General features: G+C 30.4%; 5 protein-coding genes and 1 pseudogene across 6 annotated transcripts, besides 6 other annotated features; 2 read left to right on the forward strand and 4 right to left on the reverse strand.

The window, feature by feature from the left end:
• Positions 1-4: 4 nt before the first annotated feature.
• Positions 5-2,533: a mobile genetic element.
• Positions 85-2,437, reverse strand: TVAGG3_1003240 (annotated as a pseudogene). Its single transcript has one exon. A coding segment is annotated over exon 1 (2,353 nt).
• Positions 1,392-1,482: a mobile genetic element.
• Positions 1,641-1,731: a mobile genetic element.
• Positions 1,891-1,955: a mobile genetic element.
• A 427-nt stretch (positions 2,534-2,960) lies between the features above and the next one.
• TVAGG3_1003280 (spectrin binding) lies at positions 2,961-3,866 on the reverse strand (the record flags this gene model as incomplete). The annotated part of the gene is made up of 1 exon (XM_001312490.1): positions 2,961-3,866. The coding sequence occupies one exon, from the start codon at positions 3,864-3,866 to the stop codon at positions 2,961-2,963; it is 906 nt and encodes a 301-aa protein (XP_001312491.1).
• Positions 3,867-5,481: 1,615 nt separating this feature from the next.
• Positions 5,482-9,192, forward strand: TVAGG3_1003290 (uncharacterized protein; the record flags this gene model as incomplete). The annotated part of the gene is made up of 1 exon (XM_001312491.1): positions 5,507-9,187. One exon carries the CDS (start codon positions 5,507-5,509, stop codon positions 9,185-9,187), a length of 3,681 nt encoding a protein of 1,226 aa, XP_001312492.1.
• A 66-nt stretch (positions 9,193-9,258) lies between these two features.
• Positions 9,259-10,258, reverse strand: TVAGG3_1003300 (protein serine/threonine kinase protein; the record flags this gene model as incomplete). The annotated part of the gene is made up of 1 exon (XM_001312492.2): positions 9,416-10,225. The coding sequence occupies one exon, from the start codon at positions 10,223-10,225 to the stop codon at positions 9,416-9,418; it is 810 nt and encodes a 269-aa protein (XP_001312493.1).
• Positions 10,259-10,568: 310 nt separating this feature from the next.
• Positions 10,569-10,605: a mobile genetic element.
• A 1,175-nt stretch (positions 10,606-11,780) lies between these two features.
• Positions 11,781-11,818: a mobile genetic element.
• Positions 11,819-12,335: 517 nt separating this feature from the next.
• Positions 12,336-12,778, reverse strand: TVAGG3_1003330 (NEDD8 transferase protein; the record flags this gene model as incomplete). The annotated part of the gene is made up of 1 exon (XM_001312493.2): positions 12,431-12,766. The coding sequence occupies one exon, from the start codon at positions 12,764-12,766 to the stop codon at positions 12,431-12,433; it is 336 nt and encodes a 111-aa protein (XP_001312494.1).
• A 131-nt stretch (positions 12,779-12,909) lies between these two features.
• Positions 12,910-21,430, forward strand: TVAGG3_1003340 (regulation of parkin-mediated stimulation of mitophagy in response to mitochondrial depolarization; the record flags this gene model as incomplete). Its single annotated transcript, XM_001312494.1, has 1 exon — positions 12,921-21,392. The coding sequence occupies one exon, from the start codon at positions 12,921-12,923 to the stop codon at positions 21,390-21,392; it is 8,472 nt and encodes a 2,823-aa protein (XP_001312495.1).
• Between the last annotated feature and the right edge of the window lie 81 nt (positions 21,431-21,511).

The raw sequence follows: 21,511 nt of genomic DNA on the forward strand, positions 1-21,511 counted from the left end.
AATATAGGGTGTCCAAAGGTGTGTTTAGCACAAACCTGAATACTGCGAATAGAAATAAACAAGTTACATATATATAAAGTTTATTTAAATATAATCACCATTGGATTCAATCACGCGTTCGCAGCGATCGATCCAGGCTTGAAAGACACGCTTTAAATCATCATGAGAAAATTGCTCAAATTGCTCTCTTACAAAATTTTCAAGATCATCTGGACTCGCGAATTCGCGTCCTTCAGTTCTCTTTTTTAGCGTGCCGAATAAATAAAAGTCAGAGGGTGCAATATCAGGTGAATAAATTGGGTTTGGAACAACTTTGACATTGTTTTCCACCAAGTAATTCATTACCTTATGACTTTTGTGAACTCTTGAATTATCAAAATGAATTGCAAACTTTTGTTTTTGTTGTTTGGATTTCTCAAACTCATCAGAATTGATAATTTGAGTAAGAACATTGTCAATTAGATACTGAGCATTCATCGTATTAGGTTTTTGAAGAATATCAATTGCGATGATGCCATTCACGCCCCAAAAAACCGACAACATCATCATTGGTGTGTCAATTTTTTTCTTCGGGAATGTTTGCGGATTTTCATCCTTCGGGATCCACATGATTTTGGCTTCTGTTGCATATTGAAACCAAGACTCGTCCCCTGTTACTAAAAAGCGAAACTTCTTGGATTGATACGCACCCAATATAGAGAGGAGCTCTTTCGAAGATTGGACTCTAGATTTTTTTTGAACTGAATTAAGGTTGTGCGGAACCCAACGTGTATACGCTAGTTTGTAGTTCAAATAATTGTGCAGATAATAACTGACTGTTGTACGTGGTATCTTTGTCATCTCCTCTATCCTTCTGAGTGATGCTCTTGGGTCTTCATCTAGCGCTTGAAGAATTGCTTTGATTTTTCTTTGATCCGGCGATTTTTTGTCAATTTTTATGATGGGCGCCTTTTTGTTCATGAAGTGATACATCCTAACATGATACGTTACAGTGGAATAGCTAGGAGCATCCATACCGAAGCATTTTACCAATGTCTCGTAGATTTTTTACAGTCTTTGCATTTTTTTGCAAGAGCGAGGATGTTTTCTTTATGATGTTGTAAGACGAGTTACGGAAAGTGAGGTGAACCGAAAAAGTGACACTTATTTGGTCGGATAAATTCCCTATATATTTACTTGTCAAAAAAAATCAGACTTTTTTTGCTTTAAAAAATTTATAAGTTAATTATTGAGAACGAAGGTGAAAGGAAATGGATATCTCTTACCTTTCATTCCCTCGAGAAAGTTCAAAAACTTGGGTGCAATCAGTTCTGATTGCACCCAAGTTTTTGAACTTTGTATAAGGAATTGTTGGCTATGATGCACTGATCATGAATCAGTACATCATAGCCAACAATTCCTTCGCAAACAGCGGGAAACTTTGTCTGAATAGTTTAACATTCAGACAAAGTTTCCCGCTGTCAGAGAGGGAATGGAAGGGTAAGAGGTATATATTCATAATGTATACCTCTTACCCTTTCATTCCTCGAGAAAGTTCAAAAACTTGGGTGCAATCAGTTCTGATTGCACCCAAGTTTTTGAACTTTGTATAAGGAATTGTTGGCTATGATGCACTGATCATGAATCAGTACATCATAGCCAACAATTCCTTCGCAAACAGCGGGAAACTTTGTCTGAATAGTTTAACATTCAGACAAAGTTTCCCGCTGTCAGAGAGGGAATGGAAGGGTAAGAGGTATATATTCATAATGTATACCTCTTACCCTTTCATTCCCTCGAGAAAGTTCAAAAACTTGGGTGCAATCAGTTCTGATTGCACCCAAGTTTTTGAACTTTGTATAAGAAATTGTTGGCTATGATGCACTGATCATGAATCAGTACATCATAGCCAACAATTCCTTCGCAAACAGCGGGAAACTTTGTCCGAATAGTTTAACATTCGGACAAAGTTTCCCAACTTTCAAGCCGAAATTCGCGGATACCATTCATTTGAAAATTATAAGTTTTGAAAAAAACCGTAAATCATTATTGAATCTAAAAAATATTTATGTACAAAAAGTCGGTATATATTCTATAATTATTTAAAATAATGAAAAAGTTGATTTGTGAATCATTGAATATTAATGCTGTTATATATATATATCAGATGATATAAGATGATTTTTTTAAAATAAAAAATTTTAATTTTTTAATTGTTAAAATAAGAATAGTAAGCTTGACAAGTAATTTAAGTTTTTGCTTTGTAAAGTTATTTGGTTGGCAAATGCATTGTGTCACTTTTTGTTTGAGTTCACTTTCCGTAATTTGTCTTATGATAATGATTCATTAAAAAAATGAAAAAAATCCCGCCAAAATTTCCCGCGAAACCGCCTCTTGTCTCAAAATTTATTTTATATCCCGGCATGGCGCCAAAATACAACATACTCATCATATACATATATTCATATTTTTTATTATATATTTATAATCAGCATATATCTCCTTTAATAGTCTCATATAGAGCGCTGTGCTAAACGCACCTTTGGACACCCTATACAATAATAAATATTAAAAGAAAAAGAAGTTCATAAAACAATAGTAAATATGATTATAAGGAGAACTCTATTAAGCAATGATAAATATGAATATAATTAAAATTTCATAAAGCAATGATTGATATGAAAAGAAAGAGAACAAGTTCTTTATTGATATCAGCTCCATGCTCAACTAAGAATCTAACAATATCTATTAAATTTTGTGAGATAGCAATACTGAGAGGACAATCATTTATATCAAAATAATATCATAAAATGATAATCGATATAAAAAATAAGGAGAATATAACAAAACAAAGATGAATATAAAAAGAAATAGAATACAATAAAGAAATGATAGATATGAAAAGAAAGTGAATGTAATAAAGAAATGATAGATATGGAAAGAAAGTGAATGTAATAAAGAAATGATAGATATAAAGAAAGTTAGAATCTCATCAAACAATGATAGATATAAAAAGAAATAGAATCCAATATAACTATAATAAACAAGAAAAGAAAAAAATCATAAACATCGTTGATATTTGCGCCATTCGAAAGTAAATAGTATGCAATATCATAATTTCCAAAATACATGCTCTTTGCTATTGAGTTGGGATGCTGTCCAAAATTAGATTTGAGATACTGAGCAATTTTATAATTTTTATATCTCAATGCCTTATTAATCAATTTATCAAATGATTGACCATCTTCTATCATTTGTGAAAAAATATTGATATTTACACCCATAACAGCATATTTTGATGATTTTTCTGTATACATAGCTCCCATATTTTTTAAGTAATTGAAACATAAATCTGATCCGTATTTAATTGCGCAATCAAGTGGTGTGATTTCATAATCTATTTTCTTATTAATATCAAGATTTGGGAATTTAATCTTTAATTCATCAACTTTATCCCATGCAATGTAGTATAATGGAGATTCTGTATCATATATATTGAGGATTTCTTCTTCTGTTGCTTGATAAAAGCAAGGGTTAAAATCACCAGCAATGAAACCTTTGCAATATAACATCTTGGACAATTCGTCATTTTTTGGACATTTGTTGTATGAAAATTCGGTTGATATCTTTTGATAAAGTTCTGCATAATATTGAATATTTTTTACTCGTAAAATTGAAAAAACGTCTATTAAATGAAGTACCATTTGGATAGATATTTTGTTATTTTTAATAAGACTAATAATTTGAGATGATATTTGCAAAATATTATTGGCATTTACGTCCCAAATAGTTTTTGAAGCCTGAGAAGGAATTACAAATGCTTCAGCTGGCTTAATGTCACTGATATCCTGGTCAAGTCCAGCTGAGAGTTGCTCAGAATCGGACATTTTAATCTTAATAAAAGTGACGCAGAATATAAATTTCAATTTTGAGAGTTTAAAGATTGAACTTTCTGCTAAATTTATAATTTGCTCTACTTTGTCTTGAAATTCAAAGTCAGACAATTGATTTTTGGTAATTTTTTGAGATAAAATAATTTGAATTTTTGACTCTTCAATATTACGATAAAAGGCGTTCCAAGGTCCACTAGTCAACTCTCCTGAAAAATTCACTCTTGTGTTTTGATAGAAAATGATGAAGATTGTAATTTTACTGTGTCAAATAATAACAATTAAAATTGAAATGTTGGGATAGCTTTTAATCAATCTAATCATTGGGTCATAAAATATAATTCAACAAGTTATTTCCACAAGGGCAAGTCAGGAACGATTCATATTTACATCCTAATATTATGATGTTGTTAATGAGCAGGTTAGGTTTTTTGACATAATTATGTCTCATTTCTATACAATTCTCTTAATTCAAAATACACAAATTAATTTAAAAATGAGGTGATAAAAAATCCATTTTTTTCTACTTGTCACTTTTTAAAATGAAACGAAAAAATCGATGCCTAAATTCTCTAAATGAAGTCGAAATGCAACAATACAATGGCAGTGATTCGCAAAACTTGGTAAATTCCGATGGATCTAATAATTTTTGGGACTATTTAGTTAAAAAAACTAACATCATTGAAAGCGATAAAGTAGTTTTTACAATGATAACATTAACAAACGGAAAAATGATTTACGAATGGTTTAGTAAAGAAACTCCAAGTTACGCACTTTACGATTTTATTAAAATCTTTCTAACAAGTCAAGAATTAAAGGAATCTTTTGATGTAGACAATAAACCTAAGTTTACTTTAAAAACGAAAATAAATAAACAAAATCGTACATATTATTATGATAATACTCACAAATTAGGTGAATTATTTAAAACTCCAACCACAAATGGAAGAATCTATGCAATTTTTAAAATGGAAATGTTGAATTTGATGTAAACTAACGAAAAAATTTAATGTCGAGTTCCATTTTAGAATTAACAGACACACAAATAAATAATAGATGTAAATGATACTATCCTAAATATTAAATTGTTCAAAAATTGCATATTTATTTAGATTTTTGAAAAAATCAATTTTCACACTGTGATTATTCATCCAATCACTTATAGATTCACTTGTTGCCACTTGTAACTTTATTTCACTACATTGTTAAGAAATTGTTTTCAAATAAAAAATATTTATAATTTTATTTTGTTTATTACAGTAATTATGATGAATTCAAATTAACTGTCGCAGGCATAGTACACAGATACATTTAATACCGATTCATTGAAAGAATATAAAACATTATTCTTATATCCTTATTAACTAGTTGATCTAGTAATCTTTCAATTCGATTTTTTTGTTTAGGCTGATCTCTTCTTATGTAAATACTGTAAATAAGTTAAAAATTATTATTTTTTTTAATGAATTAGCAGTCCTTATTAGTTTTGATAGCCAACTTCATTCCTTTTGTAGTTATCTATCATGGTTTTGAGCTAAAAGAAAAGATTTATCATGGAGTTTGAAAAAATAAACGTACACTGAAATTTCGAAAATTCTAAAATTTAAACAATAAATTTTCAAGCTGTTACTAGGATTATGAACTCTGAAAATGCAACACAAGAATCAAATAATCATACAAGTCAGTCAGCTCGAGCTTCTAATCAACCTCAACAAGGAGCCGATGATTCAGATTTCTTCCAAAAGCTAACAAAATTCTTGGAAGATGCACCTGCTGAGGCTATTTTACGTGATGCAAATATATTGAAACATATACAAGATGGATTACTCTCGATTGAAACATCCCAAAATTTACAGTCTCTTTCAGTTTTGCGCATTTGGTGTAGAAAACTTGCCGTAAGGCTAAACATGGAAAATGATAATCGCATTGTTAACAAGAATAACGTTAAAAATCCAGATAAATTAAGATCAATTGTCGCACCATACTGCCTTGCGTTAGCTGATTTATGCACACAAATATTTAGTAAGCCAGAGTTACTTCCTTTTGCTTGTCTTACAGTTAGAGAATTATTAAACGTTTCAAAATCTGCTCCAAATCCTCAAATTATTGAAACAGTTGTCTCATATACACATATCAAGAATCTTCGTATTCCATTACTTGAAATTGTAGCACTATCATCTTTCCCAATTTCAGGTTTACCTATATTAGATCCAGAAATTGCAATTCTTCACCCAGATCTCCATAAAAAGCTTATTGAAATATCTCCAGAAGGAAATAAGAATGATGTACAACTTGTATTAAACTATGTATCAAAAATTCAAGCAATGAATAATAATTCAATTCCATTTGATAGAAACCTGCTTCCTTTCTGCGATTTTGATAAAGTGTTTGATAACATTCCAAAAGATGTACTTGCTTCCCATCCAGATGATGAAGTTCGAAGTGCATTTTACAAAAAAGCTCTCGAAAACAATTATGACGTCTCACAATTTGTTGATTCACTAATAACAGCTGGTATATTCGATAAAGTTGTTCAGAAAGAAGCTTCTCAGATCCTTGTTCAGAATTTAGATTCAATTATCCAAGCTGGACTAACTCCAAAACAATTGGCTTGCTTGCAATGCCTTCCAGTTAAGTCAGGAAGTACAATATTCAAAGGAATTTCAGATGCAATCGATAGCAGCGATGAATTCAATCTAATTTGCGGTTGGGTAAGATATTTATTTTCCAAAGATGACTGGGTTCGTGATCAAGCCATATCAGCATTAACAAAACTTGTTGGTTTTGAGATCAACTTTGGAATTGAAGATCTCGGAATGAAAGATTCACAAGCGAAACAGTTAATTGACCAACTCAAATTACCCGGAAATCTTTCTGACTTCCAAGAAGAAGGCCAAACATTCGTTGACATTATTTACAACAAAGATCAGATTGATGCTGCAAGAAATGTAGCTGCAATGAAGATTGCAAAGAAGATTCTCGATCCATATTGCAATGTTAGGAAGCTTCTTCCTCAACTCCATCAATTACCGTTTGCAAAGTTCCCATTACTTTTGCATGCTGTAGCAATTAGAGATGGATCATTAAAGATTGACACTCGCGAGCGTTTAATAGAACTTATGAAAGCAATAAATACTTCCAATGTCAGTGATTTATTGCCAATCCTTGCAAGAGCTGTATTTCAACCACTTCTTTACATTGAAGTCGATGGAAGCAATTTATTAAGAATTCCTCGTTATTCTCAAGTCGAATTCCAAGTTCCAGGATGCAATGGATATTATGATCCAGAGTTCTATAAGCCAATTGACAGATTCCCTCTCGAAGGGGTTGTTAAAGAATGGACACAATTCAAAGTTGTTCACAAGAAACCAATAAAGAAGGAAAATGATCTTAAAATTGTCACCTCATTAAATATGATTGATCCATCTCTTTCAGCTGATTTCATTTTGCAACTTGATGAAGATCCTTACGCTCCAGGTGTTTTGATGAGCAGTGGAACACCAGGAAATGTAATGTATTCTATTTTGACAGCTTCAATTTCCGCCAAAAAGAAAACAACAAATGGCATAGAAATTTGCAACAAATTATTACCACAATCTCCTGATTTAGGTTTGAAACTAGCACAAGTTGAAACAGAATTCGGAGGTGATGTTCAGATGCCAGAGAAGATTAATGAATATATCTTAGATGAAAATCTCAGAAGGCAAGCACTTGGATTTTTAGTTGCAAGAATCAAACAGAAACAGAATTTAGATGGAGTTGACTACGAGAAAATCAAGCCTCTTTTCAACGAAAAGCTTCCTACAAATGTTCTTCGTCAACTTTTAACTGTATTTTCTGAACTCGGAAGATCTGAAATCGGCAATCAATTCATTATCCAAAAAGATGCTTTAGCAAAGTCTTTTGCTTTCCATACAGCAGAAATGAATGAAATCAACCCCAAAGCAGCTTTAGCTTGCGCAACTGATGAAAGAGAAGCAATATGCACAAGAGCAGCAGCAGTTGAATTTTTAGTCGAGTATTACAGTAATCATGAAGTCCCTGAAATGATTCTTACAATGCTTTTCAACAACCAGAGTGGAGAAAACCCTCTGACATTTTATTTGTTGAGATTGTTATCAATCAAAGCTGTAAGAGATTCAATTCCTGTTTATGAAGACTTCGTCATTAACTACTTGAATGAAAAGACATCAGAAATCTTCTGCAAGGCAGCAATTTATTCTCTTGAAGGATTCAATATTCATAAGAAGGAAATTTTTGCAGCTATGGAAGATTTAATTAACTTAGATGAATATACAGAACCAATTCTCTATGTTTTGCCAACGCTAAGTGATGAAACACTTGGAAACTTTGGTCCTCAAATGTTATTCTATGTTACTGATACTTTCTCAGCTGAAAATATTGATATTGACTTAGTTTTAGTTTGTATCAATAGACTTCTTTTATTAAATATCAAATTCCCTGTTGAATCCATGGAGAATATTCTTAGTATGTACAAAAAGTTTATCGATAAGCAATTTGTTTCATATAAACTTCATCATGTCATGAACCAAATCTTCCTTCAATCAGATGAAGCAAAATCATATGCTTTGTCTCACGGATTCCTTGATTTGATTCTTACAGAAATCAAGTATGTAAAGGATCCAACATTCCGTGATATTGCATATACAACATTATCTCAGTTTGTATACAATTATAAAAATGCTCAGGATAGGATCCTTAAAGAATGGTCAGCAGAAACTCTTAGTGAACTTTTCATTTCAGAAAAATCAACTCTTCATTTCTTCTTATGCTTCGTAAAAGGAAATGAAGATGCTCAGAAGAAATTTACAGAGCCAAAAAGCAGTCCACTTCTTGATAAACTTAATGGATTTATTGATACACATACGAAACAAAAAGAACCATTGCTTTTACTCGAACTCCTAGCTAATGTTTTGCATTCTAGATCAGTAAGAAACAAAGTTTATACTAGCAAGAACTTGATCATAAAATACTATACTCAGGTCAAAAAATATGCTAGTAAATCAAATTGCAAAGAACTGCTTGATGGATGGTTAAGAGTATTTATAACGTTAACAATGTACCCTGATGGAATACGTAATTTAAATGGTGATGAAGATGCTAAACTTTCAGAACTCTTATTATACTTCATCACAAACGAAGCTGTTGTTAAAGAATCAAGAAAGTTCCTTATATTATTGAGGAACTTAATAAATGATTCTATTTGGGAATCTCTTAAAGAAGATATCAAAAAACAGTTACTTCCGCATCAAATTGAAATATTCCAAAATCTAATTATAAAGGCCAAAGATTTATAGGTAGACATAAATACAAAAATTATGTTCTAATGTTTTATTTTATCGTAAATTATGGAAAAAATAATTGTCATTTTTTTTAATGTTTTTATTTTTTATTTTTTTAACAAGAATGTGATAACAAAGATGGTGCAAAGACATCTTTCTTGAATTTCCAAGAAACGGATAATAAAGAGGGTGCAAAGACATCATTCTTGGATTTCCAAGAAACGGATAACAAAGAGGGTGCAATTATTGATGGTCATCAAAATATTTCTTTTTTAGATCATCAATTCTGATTCTCATTTTAGGGTCTTCAGCGAGACAATCTAAAAGCATATTGCGTTCATTAGGTTTTAGGGAACTGAAGGATTGTGATTCTGGATTTCTTAAGAAACATTGGAGTTTCTGACATCCTTCATCAGTTTTAAGATTAAAGCCAGTTAACATTTGGAAAAAAGTGATTCCGAGAGCATAAACATCTGTCTTCGACGACACGACCCTTTCATTGATAAGCTCTGGTGCCTTGTATACATCTGTTGCCATAACAGTTTGGCCAATTATGAATCCAAACTCTTTTTGGTAAGAATCTAATACTTCAATGCCAAGACCAAAGTCTGTAATGTAGACATTGAATTTATCATCAAGTAAAAGGTTGTCTGGTTTGAAATCAAGACAAAAGAAATTATTATCAACAAAATATTGAACAATATCTACCAATTGACTCATTATAGAGCGTTTTTTGTCCTCTTTAAGATTTAATACGGTAGTTGCTTGCTCCTCTATAGAACCTTTTTCAGATTCTTTTGGATTACCAGGTAAAGTTTCTTGCAATGTATGTGGCATGAGCCTCATCAGGATCAATACATTGTCGCCATCAAGTCTTGGCTCGGTTGTAGGAACAATGTGATGAAATTCGTCCATTAGAGATTTCATATAAAAAAGATATTGAGTATTCAGAGCTCGAAAACCTTCGCGTTTATCATCGTTTAGCATCTCTTTTGTCATGATGTATGTTCCAGGAGTGAGTCTGCTTTTGTAGGGCTCAAGCTTTTCACTCATTTAAAACTGAATAGAATTGAAAGGAAAATTTTTTCAGGTATTCAATTTTTAATGAAAATTTAGGAATTATTTTCCGACCTGAGTGGAATTTTTTTCAAAAGGTTAAAAGCCCTTCGTTGGTCTGATAATAATTAAATATGTTTTGCTTAATTGAATATATTCATAGCTTGAAATGATTTCTGAAGAATAATAGTTTTATTTTATCAATGAACCAAAAGGATCAACAAATTGCAATACTTAAAAAAAAAATACGTTGCGATATATATCCTCAGAAAATTTTTTTAGAGAACAGGAAGATATCAAAAGTCATTGAGATAGTGACTCTAGACAAAGAAAGAAAGTGTAATAAACAGAAATTCATCAAAAGTGACAACTCTCAATTTTTTGACATTTGTAAATTCTAAATTGAATGAGAAAAATGAAATAATACTAAGCATAATACAATATTCTAGATTTAATTATAATTAGGAAAAAGTTAGTTTTGAGAGTACTTTTCATAGGTATATAGAATGAAATCTTCTGAAAAATAATATCACATAAACTCATATTATTTTCTAATATATAACTATTTTATATAAAAATCAAATTCAATGATCTTAAAAGCGAAGGATAAACCTCAAAATTTACGAATATAATGAGTGGGAATATAATGCTTATCTATCATAAAACCATATGAAATATTAATTTTTGCTTTACGCCTAATTTTTGACGACAATTAGCAAAAAATGTTAAATGTTAACACTCAGTCCATTTGAATATGAAAAATAAAATTGACTTTGATTAAATGTTTTTATTTATCATGCAATTCTTCTTGCGACCAAAGATTTGAATAAAGGTTCAAAAATAAGATAGCTTAAAAAATAATATACGGTAGTGTTTACTAATAGATGAATAGTATATAAATTCTATTAAAATGGATTTGATCCAAAAAAATATATAAAATTTGATCATAAATAAAATCGTTTTAAATTACTTCTTCATTTAAATTATAACAATTATTTTTGGTTTTATATTTTTTTGGATCAAATCCATTTTAATAGAATTTATATACTATTCATCTATTAGTAAACACTACCGTATATTATTTTTTAAGCTATCTTATTTTTTGAACTTTTATTCAAATCTTTGGTCGCAAGAAGAATTGCATGATAAATAAAAACATTTAATCAAAGTCAATTTTATTTTTCATATTCAAATGGACTGAGTGTTAACATTTAACATTTTTTGCTAATTGTCGTCAAAAATTAGGCGTAAAGCAAAAATTAATATTTCATATGGTTTTATGATAGATAAGCATTATATTCCCACTCATTATATTCGTAAATTTTGAGGTTTATCCTTCGCTTTTAAGATCATTGAATTTGATTTTTATATAAATAGTTATATATTAGAAAATAATATGAGTTTATGTGATATTATTTTTCAGAAGATTTTGTGTTCTTCTTCAAAATTTTATTTTTTATTAAAAAGAATCTTTACAAAATATACATTTACTTTAATTAATATTTAAAAACATGCTCTATCAAAAGTTCCAAAAATTCAATATTTTAGCTTTTCTGAGGTGTCACTTTTGATGAATTTCTGTTTACAACAAGAAAGGAAAAAAAGCACTCAATAATGATCAAGAAATTGTGATAATTTATTTTCTGACGCCGGATTCATCATTTTAAAATTCCTCACACCACAAAAATGAATTATAATATCACATATTTGTTTGATTTCTTCGGAAAAATTTTTTTTGAATCGAATTCTACCAATTTAAGGTAAAAATTGAATGAGTGAAGCGGTTCTCAATTTTTAATCTATTTTGAAAAACATATTTGTAATTGTGATGTGTACAAAATATTTCCTAAATATTTTGTAAAGCTCACAATTATTAATATGTTTTACAAAATTCGATTCCAATGGTTTTGAAGATCAAAAGAATCAAATTTTTCGCGCTGATTTTTTAAAAAATTGAGGGAAAAAGTCACGCGAAAAATTGTAATATTTTATCTTTAATTGTAAAATCCAAATGATAAGAGCATATATTCTTATATTTCTGGATTCTTTTACCAGTAATGTTCCCAAAAAAAAGACCAAATTCAAGCAATTTGTTAGGTTTTAAATTTCTTCAAATTGATGAAGAGATGTATACATCTATCCTATGCATCTCACACTCTTCAATTCTCATTAAAAAAAATAAAAAATACAATCAATTTATTTTTAGCGAGATTCCCAATTTCTGCCGCATGTAGGACAAAGTCTACTAGTATTAAGCCATTGGGTAAGACAATGCTTATGAAATGCATGTCCGCATATGCCTTCTTCTACTGGACACTCTGTTGTTCCTTGAATAGCACAATTGTTGCATGGTTCTCCAAGAGGAGTCTTGCAAATACCACAGTTATCGGTAACACGTGAGTTAATTTCTTGATATACGGCTGAAATTTTGGTAATTTTTAATTCAATTTCTTCGTTTTCAGTGGATTTTACTTGCTCGGTAGTAGCTGTTGATTTTGCTGCTGCTCTGCTGACCTTCTTGATTGCTGGTGCACTCATTCTTAAATGAAAATTGTTTTGTCACATTTTTGTTTGTAAATAATATGACAAAATAATGACCAATTTTCCAGAAATAATCCAAAATACATGATTCTGATAGTAGTTAATATTTTTTTCAAAATTTTATTGGAATTTTTGTGAAATTTTATATTGAATGTTTGCCTCAGTAGCTTCGAAAATATTTTCGTATTTTCTGGGCTCTTATATTGAAGAACTTGGCTCTGGGCAACTTGAACTTGCAATTCTGAATGGAAATACGACATTATCAAATCTAAAAATTAAAAAGACGGCACTTCTTGGGCATAATATACCTGTGGAAGTTCTAAAAGGATGTATACATCGAATTGACCTTACAATTCCATGGTCTTCTCTCTTCTCAAAATCTTCATTTTTTGATGTTGATGAAATTTTCATTTTAGGAACAATTAAATCAGACTCGTTACTAGAATTAGATATAGAAACTCAAAATATACATAAAGAATTCGACGAATTATGCGCTCAAGAGCAAATAGCAAAAGAATCAGTATTATCAGGAATTGTTGGAAAATTACTGAACAAACTCGAAGCTACCATATCTAAAATACATATAAGAATCGAATATGATAATCCAAATTCCGGAAATACATTAGCTCTTGGAATTGTGATTCCAATAATCAAAGCAACAACAATTGATTGTCCTGGATTTTATGGTCAACAAGATGTATTTAGGAAACTTATATCAATACACGACTTTTCTATTTACTTTGATACGAATACAACAAAAATAAATTTAGATGACTTCAGACATCAAATGCACATTCAAATGGCAGAGAACCATCAATTCATACTCAAAGATTTTTCGTTCAATTGCATTTTTGAGCATTCAAAAGGTATAGATAATACTTATATCAACAGATTCCAAATTGACACGCCAGGATTTGATATCAGACTCGATCAGACTCAATGGGAAAACATTGTTATACTGAAATCAATCAACTTGAGCTTCCTTCGAATGAGATATTATTCATCAGTTGGAAGACCCATTGATTCTCCTAAATCTCCAAACGAAATCATCTCCTGGTGGAGGTACGCAAGAAGATGTGCATTCAAAAAGCTTCAACCTCTCAATTTTGACCCCAAAAAAGCGATGATTTTTTTGAGAAGTCGCCGTGAAATGTTTCCTTTCATGAAGACATATATACAAAGCAAAAACAAAGAGAAATTTAATAGCAAAGTCAAACTACACCAGGACTTCTTCGGTGCTGATGTTTTCTTATGTTTAATGACTTACTCAAATTTCATTTTGAAAATTGAAAATTCTAAAACAAAAAGTGACGGAATTGACATAACCGCTGATGAATTAAAGACCATATTAAAGGAGTCTGCACGCACTACATACTACCACATTGATTTCACCATAAAAGAATTGAAAGTTTGCTTAAATAAAGACGATAAAAATACTTTATCGTCAATTTTGTTCTCAAATTTCAAAGGCCTTTTTACATCATCAGAAAATGAGAGCAAATCCATTGAGTTCAAATTAGGAGACATCTTTGTACTGAATAATCTTGATAATTCGAAGATTTTCTACTTGGATCACGAACAAAACAAAAATTCTTTGGAAGGAAATATCGATTTCATGCCAAATAAAAGATTGTTGGATCTGAAAATAATTGGACAAAATCCTTACTTGTATTTGAACTTGAAATTACTCAACAAACTCCAAAAATTCTTTAAAGGTTCTTCAATATTTTTCGAAAAAATTACTAATATAAAAAGTGACAAGAAACGTGACACAACCAGATTAGAAATTGATCATATATTAGAGACACAAATAAAGAAGAAGATAAACTACAAGTTTGGCAAAACAAAAATTGTTATTCCAACAGAAAATGAAATTGTCGTCTTTTTGGATAAAATTGACATTTTGGCAGACGATAAAAACTGTCATCCTGTCAGAGATGATTCCATTTCATTCTATGAAAGCTATCAACTCAATTTAGAGAAGTTTGGCATCGATGTTGGCGAATATCAAGTTTGCAAACCATTTTCAACAGAAGCAATTTTTCAGAAATTGTTTATTCCGATGTCTTCTTTGCCATCATCGAAAATTTTGTTGAAAATCGATGATGTTTCAGTCAAACTCAATAGAAAGAGTCTTATGACACTTATGAATTTACAAAAGATATTCCAAATCGATGAAATAGACGTAAATAAAACAAAAACAGAATTCAAAGAAATGAAAAGTGGATCCAACTTTTTCATGTCACTTTTGTTTGAAAAAATCAATTTCTCTCTCGAAGGAAAACAACTTTCCACATATTCTTTAGAAGGAATGAAAAGTGAATTGACAACAGGAGACAACGGAATGAACTTGAATTTGGAGTTTCAAACAATAAAAGCCGTTGATTTGAGCAATTCTCTGAAATTTTTGGCAGGAAGTGTAGAAGAAAAAGCTTTCGAAGGAAATTTGTTGTTATCTGACAAAACGGTTTTGACGGCGGTTTTTAACAAGCCAGATATAGCAATGACATTTAGTTATGTAATGAATTTGGTTGATTTCTTTACGTTTAGTTCTGAAGATGATGAAAAATCAAAACAGAGTGATTCAATTTTTATGATGGATGTCAAAATCATTTCTCCTCTTTACGCGTTAGGTTTTCCAGCAAAAGAAAACAAATTATTGAATCTGTTTTTCGATATGTCAGAAATGTCGATCATTTTCAATTCCAACGAAAAGGAAAGTTTGTTAATTCCTTTCGAAAACTTAACAATGAAAACTCTCCACAAAGAAATATTGAAATCTGAAAAGTGTCAAATGAAAATGTCAGAAATTGAAGGAAGAAGTCACTTTTTCATGGATTTACCAACATGTGTTTTTGTGATGGACCAATACAACTATAGATTGGTCATGGATTTAGCTGAATACATTCCTTTCTTCTTGGATGAACTTAAAAATGATGCTTTCGTGCCAAGAGATGATTCTGATGAAGTTTTGAGTCTAAAAATGCTCAAAAATTTGTCAACTCCAAATTTAGTTCCAAAAAGTGACAATACTCAGAAAACTGACAGTATTTTGGCACCTCCCGAAACTAAGAAAGAGGATTTAGTTGTTCATGTTATTTCTGATTTGATGAACATTGAGTTTTATGAAGGAGATTGTCACTTCTTGGATATTTCTGTTTCAAACTTTAATTATCAATTGATTGATGATAAAAATTTGATAAAAATGGGTGAAATGAACGGAAAATTCCCTGATAACGTAATATTTGCTAATATCAAAGGTTTAAATGTTAAATTTGAAAACAGAATTACAGATGTAAATTTTGTTGATGAAATGTTTATGAATTTAAGACTGAAAGAAACCAATTATTTGTATATAATGTTTATGGACGAATCATTGAAAGAAATATTATATTATGACAGAGCGAAAATCATGGAATTATCAAAAGGATTAAGTCCAATTAAAACGAATATCGAAATGAAAAAAATCACTGCAAACATGTCAAAAGAAAATTTCGTTTATTCTGAAGTTAAAATGGATGAGATGTTTATCAATGTTGAATTAACAAAACCTGATGTCCACACAATAGTTACGATAAATGGAATCAAAGCAACAACTGATAAATTAGGAGAAATCACGGATTTCATTGATATTGATGGAAAATTCTATTTCGAAATGGTTGAAAACAAAATTATTGTCAACTCCAAAGACTTAGTTATAATGAATTACCAACAGCAGTTTTTCATGGATTTCGTGCATTATACAACAGGAATAATGAATGAAAGAGTTTATAACCCTCTTTCTCCTGTCAAACTGAAATTGTTTAATTACATTATTGATTTTTCAAAAATAGAATTGAAAATGTTGCCAAGATCTGAAATTGGAAGAGAATGCGGCTTTGTTGTTTGCATGGATGACTGTGAAGTCAAATCAGATGTTAATGATTTGAATATAATGAATATTTCTTTGAAAAACATTATCGGTTTATCTCCAAAAGGTGACAAAATTTTCTCGACATCAGACTTTTCTTTTCCATTGAAATTCATTACTAGTTTTGATGTTCCTCCTTTAAGTGAAGGCTACGATCCAAAAATGATTGCTGAATTCAAGAATCCACCTGTTAAATATTTGCATGCAATTGATTTTGATATCAAAATTGATAATTGTGAGTATTTTTACCAAAGAAACCAAACAAAGCAAATGTGCGACGTTTTCTGCACATTCTTGGATTTTGAATACATAAAACCAGAACCGTTTAAACTCGTTTACAATGTTGATGTTAATGTAAACAAAATAACGGCAGAATTTGACGTTTTACATTACGTGGCAAATGTCAAAAATTTTTATTTTAAGATGCGAGGCAATGATCAATATATCTCTATGGGAGAAGCAGTTTTAAAGAGACCAAATAATAAAACTATTGCAAAACTCGAAGAAAATTCTAAAAATATCTCAATGGAAATGGAAAACAACAAAAAGAACTTGAAAATCAAATTGTTTTCAATTTTGTTTTTCTATGACCAAAATAAAATGGTCAATTTAATGAGACTTCTTTACAGATCTCCCTTCTTGCTGACAAAATGGGGAATGACACCAGAAAAACCAACTCCAATGATTACAGAAATTGACAGAATTAGAGCGGTTTTGCCGGTTATGAAAAACGGAAATTTGTTACTTTTATTTGATGGCCAACTTTTGAACATTTTAGAAGGCGATGACATTTATTTCGAAGCCAAGAATTCGAAGCTGAAATTGATTGGAAACAAATTGAAATATTTCTCAATTGTTGAAGATTTCAATTTCTCTTATTCCGACAAATATAAAGATAAAACAAACATAACTGAATACAAATTAGGTGACACAAAGATTAATCTAAGTGTAACTGATATAACAGCTTTGTATGTTATCTTCAACAAGATGAAATTATTCATTGATGTTTGTGTGAACGAAAAAGTGAAAAATTCAAAAGTTGAAGTTACAAATCACATCCAAAAGTTTGATTTTGGAAATTTGGTTTTCGAAATTTACAAGAACAAATTGCAAAAATCATTTTTCATTCCTTTATTCAGGTTCATGATTAATCCAATTTGTTTTACTTTCGATCCTCTTTCTGAATCAAAATTAACTTTGTTGACTTCTTCTTTTGATTCTAAAAACACAAACAACCAAATGTGGGATATGTTTGTGGAACCAATAACTTTGTCTTTCTTGTCAAAACCAATCCCTGACCAGAACTATTTGCAAGTTGATGTAAATATCAAAAATTTGAATGTCAACTTTGCTCATTCAATTTTGACACAAATTCAAAAAGTGACAGATGAAATCAAAACGTCAATTGAAACAAAAAGTATCACTTTGGTTTATTCCACCAAAATCAGAGTTCAAAATGATTTGGGAACGAAAGCAAAGTTTGGTTATAACGACAAACAAAAGTTTTTCGTTTTAGACAAGAATGAATCACAAGAATTTCAATGTCAAGACGATAGCGACGATAACGATTATATTTATTTTTGGTTTGGCGAAAAAATCATTTCTTTGAAAGTTTCTGACTTCACTTTTCCACTTTTCATTTCTCCTTTCATTGTTGTTTATGTTGTTAAATCTCCTGGTGAAGTGACCATTGTTTTCAGCTCACTTTTGCGAGTAACTAATTTAACAAACAATGAATTGTCACTTTTGACAAATGAACGAAACAACAAATACAATTTTATTGAACAGATTGAGCCAAGTAAAACAAAATCTGTTGCTTGGATATATAATGAAGAAACAAACTTAACATTTAGCCTTAAAACATCTGACGGATTCATTCCAAATCAACTGATTTCATTCAAGAAATTGAGGGAATCATCGCAATTGTTCAAACTTAAATTTGAAAAATCAAGTTTGGATTTGATTTTGGAAAGTAAAACGTCAAATGTTACAGGAATAACAGAAGTTGTTATTGGATACAGGACAATTATCGAGAACCAGTTAAATGAACCATTGAATCTCAAAGTTCAAGAAAAAGAAACAGTTTATTTCAGAATTGAACCAAATTCTTTTATTTCTTCTTCAATAAATATTTCGAAAATTTGTGGTTCTTTGAATAATTTGACTGTGCTCCCTGATAAAATGGAAAATGTTGTCTTGGATGATGAAAAACTTTCAATAATCCCTGTTCTAACAAAAGCAAATTCCAAACCGATAAATTTAGCACTTTTTGTCAAAAAACAAAACTTCAAAACAAAAATTTCCATTTTTAGTCCATCGATTATTTTGAATCAAACTCCATTCAAGTTGAATTATCTCAATGATAACATGCAACTTAAAAACAACATCAAACAAAAGGCTGTTTATTGGAGTGATGACAATTTCTTCAAATCAAAATCAAAATCATTAAAATTGAATTTGACTTTGGAGAATGAAACAGAAAGTGAAGTGAAAATTGATTGTTTGGCCGCAGGAACAATTGATCAAATCTTTATTCCACTTTCTAAAACTGACAAAATCTATTTACCTCTTTCCTACAAAATCCAATCAGGAAATCAAAATTTGTTTTCATCAATTGTCACTTTTAAGCCGTTATTAACCGTCACAAACCTTCTCAAATACGGTTTTACGTTAGAACCAATCATTTCTTTAGAAGACACAACAAAAACAGGTCATTCAATCTACATTTCCTCAGGATCTTGTGAAACTGTTAAATTATGTACAGAAAATTTGACTTATATGTTATCGTCTGAAAAAAGTGACAGAAGAATTCCAATTTCTTTTGGCGAACCAATTAAATTCGTGACATTCATCACAGAAAACGAGAAGATAATGTTTGAAGTCAATGAAGATGATGACGGAATATTAAAAGGAACAATTTCTGCCGCAACAATTGAAAAGAGTTATTGTATTTCGAATTTAACTGATTATGAACTAAAAATCAAGCAGAAAAATGGTAAAATATTTGATTTCGTTAAATCCCAGACAACTTCTATTGTTGCTTTTGAGTTGCCTTATTCAGAACACGTCTTAATTCTTCAAATTAATAATAACGAACTTTCTGTCAACGCCGATAAAATCACTTCACCTTTCCAAGTTGGCCAATTTTGGTTAGAAGTTAAATCGAGAGAAAATGGAATGATATCTATTGTTATTCAACAAAATGAAATAGAAATCATTCAGAAACAAAAATATTTGTTGATATTTTTAATCAATTCTCTTTCTTTATCTTTGATTGATGAAAAATTCAATGAATTGTCACTTTTAACGTTCAAAAACTTGAAATTTGAACTGAAAACATTGAAATCTACTTCATCAATTAAAGTTTGTTTGGAACAGATGCAAATAGACGACCAAAATTCTTTGGCATTATTCGATTGCGTTTGTTATGGAATGAAAAAAGAAAACAATGATTTTATAGAATTTAGTTGCGAAATATACGATGATTTGAAGAATTTCGAATCAATAGAACTGAATGTCCAACCATTATATCTCAAGCTTGATGTTTCTTTCATTTGTGAAATGTTTAATTTCTACAATTCTTTTGTTAAATCTCAGGAAATTGATTTTTATTCGAATTCAGAGTCAACAAACAAAGAAAACAACTTAATTATTTCGTCGAAATCTTTCTTAATTCACGAAATAAATGTTTTCGTAACAGTAGAAAACAAAAACACAAGAGATGTTGATACAGAAAATGTCCCTGTTTTTATCAAATTCATTCCGAATTTGAATGAAGGTTTGTTGCATCTTCCTGAGCTTCCTTTATCTGATTTCGTGTCGACACAAAACTTCTTGACACAAAGATTGATTAAACCGTATTTATTCGGTGCTTTAAAGCAGCTTTTGAAGCTACTTCTCCATCACGACATCTTCATGAATATTGGAGGAGTGACAGCGAATATCGTGAATGGTTTCGATCGTCTAAAAAGTTCTCCAAGTCGTGCTCTTTGCCAAATAACTCTTGGAACTGCTTTCGCTGCAGGAGAAGGAGTTCTTGGAAGTGTTTCCCATTTGATGCACTCTATTTACGATGCGGAATCTACTTCATCAACATTTTATGGCGCAAGAGATTCTTTGATCAATGGAATTTCAGCAATTCCACAATCATTAAATGACGGAATTGTCGGAATAATTGCAGACCCGATTGATGGAGCACAAAGAGAAGGTTTCTCTGGTTTTGCCAAAGGATTTGGAACAGGAATTGTTGGTTTAGTTGCTCGTCCTGTCATTGGAATTGTGGATGGCGCTGCTTCGATTGTTGGAGGCGTGAGAAAGGCAATTGAAGGAAAAGAAGAAGGTCCAAAAAGAATCAGAAAAGAAAGAGTTATGCCGAATTCTTCCATAATTCCTTATTCACCAGAATTGAGTGAAATGCAGCAGACAATCAATGAATCAATCATTTGCTACTTCCATGATATTTTGAGACCAAGTTCTGTTGTGATTTCAAACAATTTTATTACAGTTTTTGATGTAAAAGGTTCTGAGAAGATTCCAATTATTTCGATAATCGCAGCAACTGTGAAAGGAAACAGACTGGAATTATCAGTCAAAGATCAAAAAAGACAAAAGATTAGTTTCGAAATTGCTCAAAAAGAAACAGTAGTATATGTTGCAAGACTTCTTTCTTCTCGTGCAAATGCAATTGCATCAAATACTGCAAGATTCTTATAATTATATCGTATATTATTTTATATATATATTGTTTGTTTAAATATTCTAATATTTATTTCAATTTATCCTTTTTAATACTGAACATAAGTGGAATATTTTCTTGTAACTAACTTTCCATT

The sequence above is a fragment of the Trichomonas vaginalis genome, chromosome I, assembly GCF_026262505.1.
Source record: "Trichomonas vaginalis G3 chromosome I, whole genome shotgun sequence".
In the NCBI taxonomy this organism is placed as follows: domain Eukaryota; phylum Parabasalia; order Trichomonadida; family Trichomonadidae; genus Trichomonas; species Trichomonas vaginalis.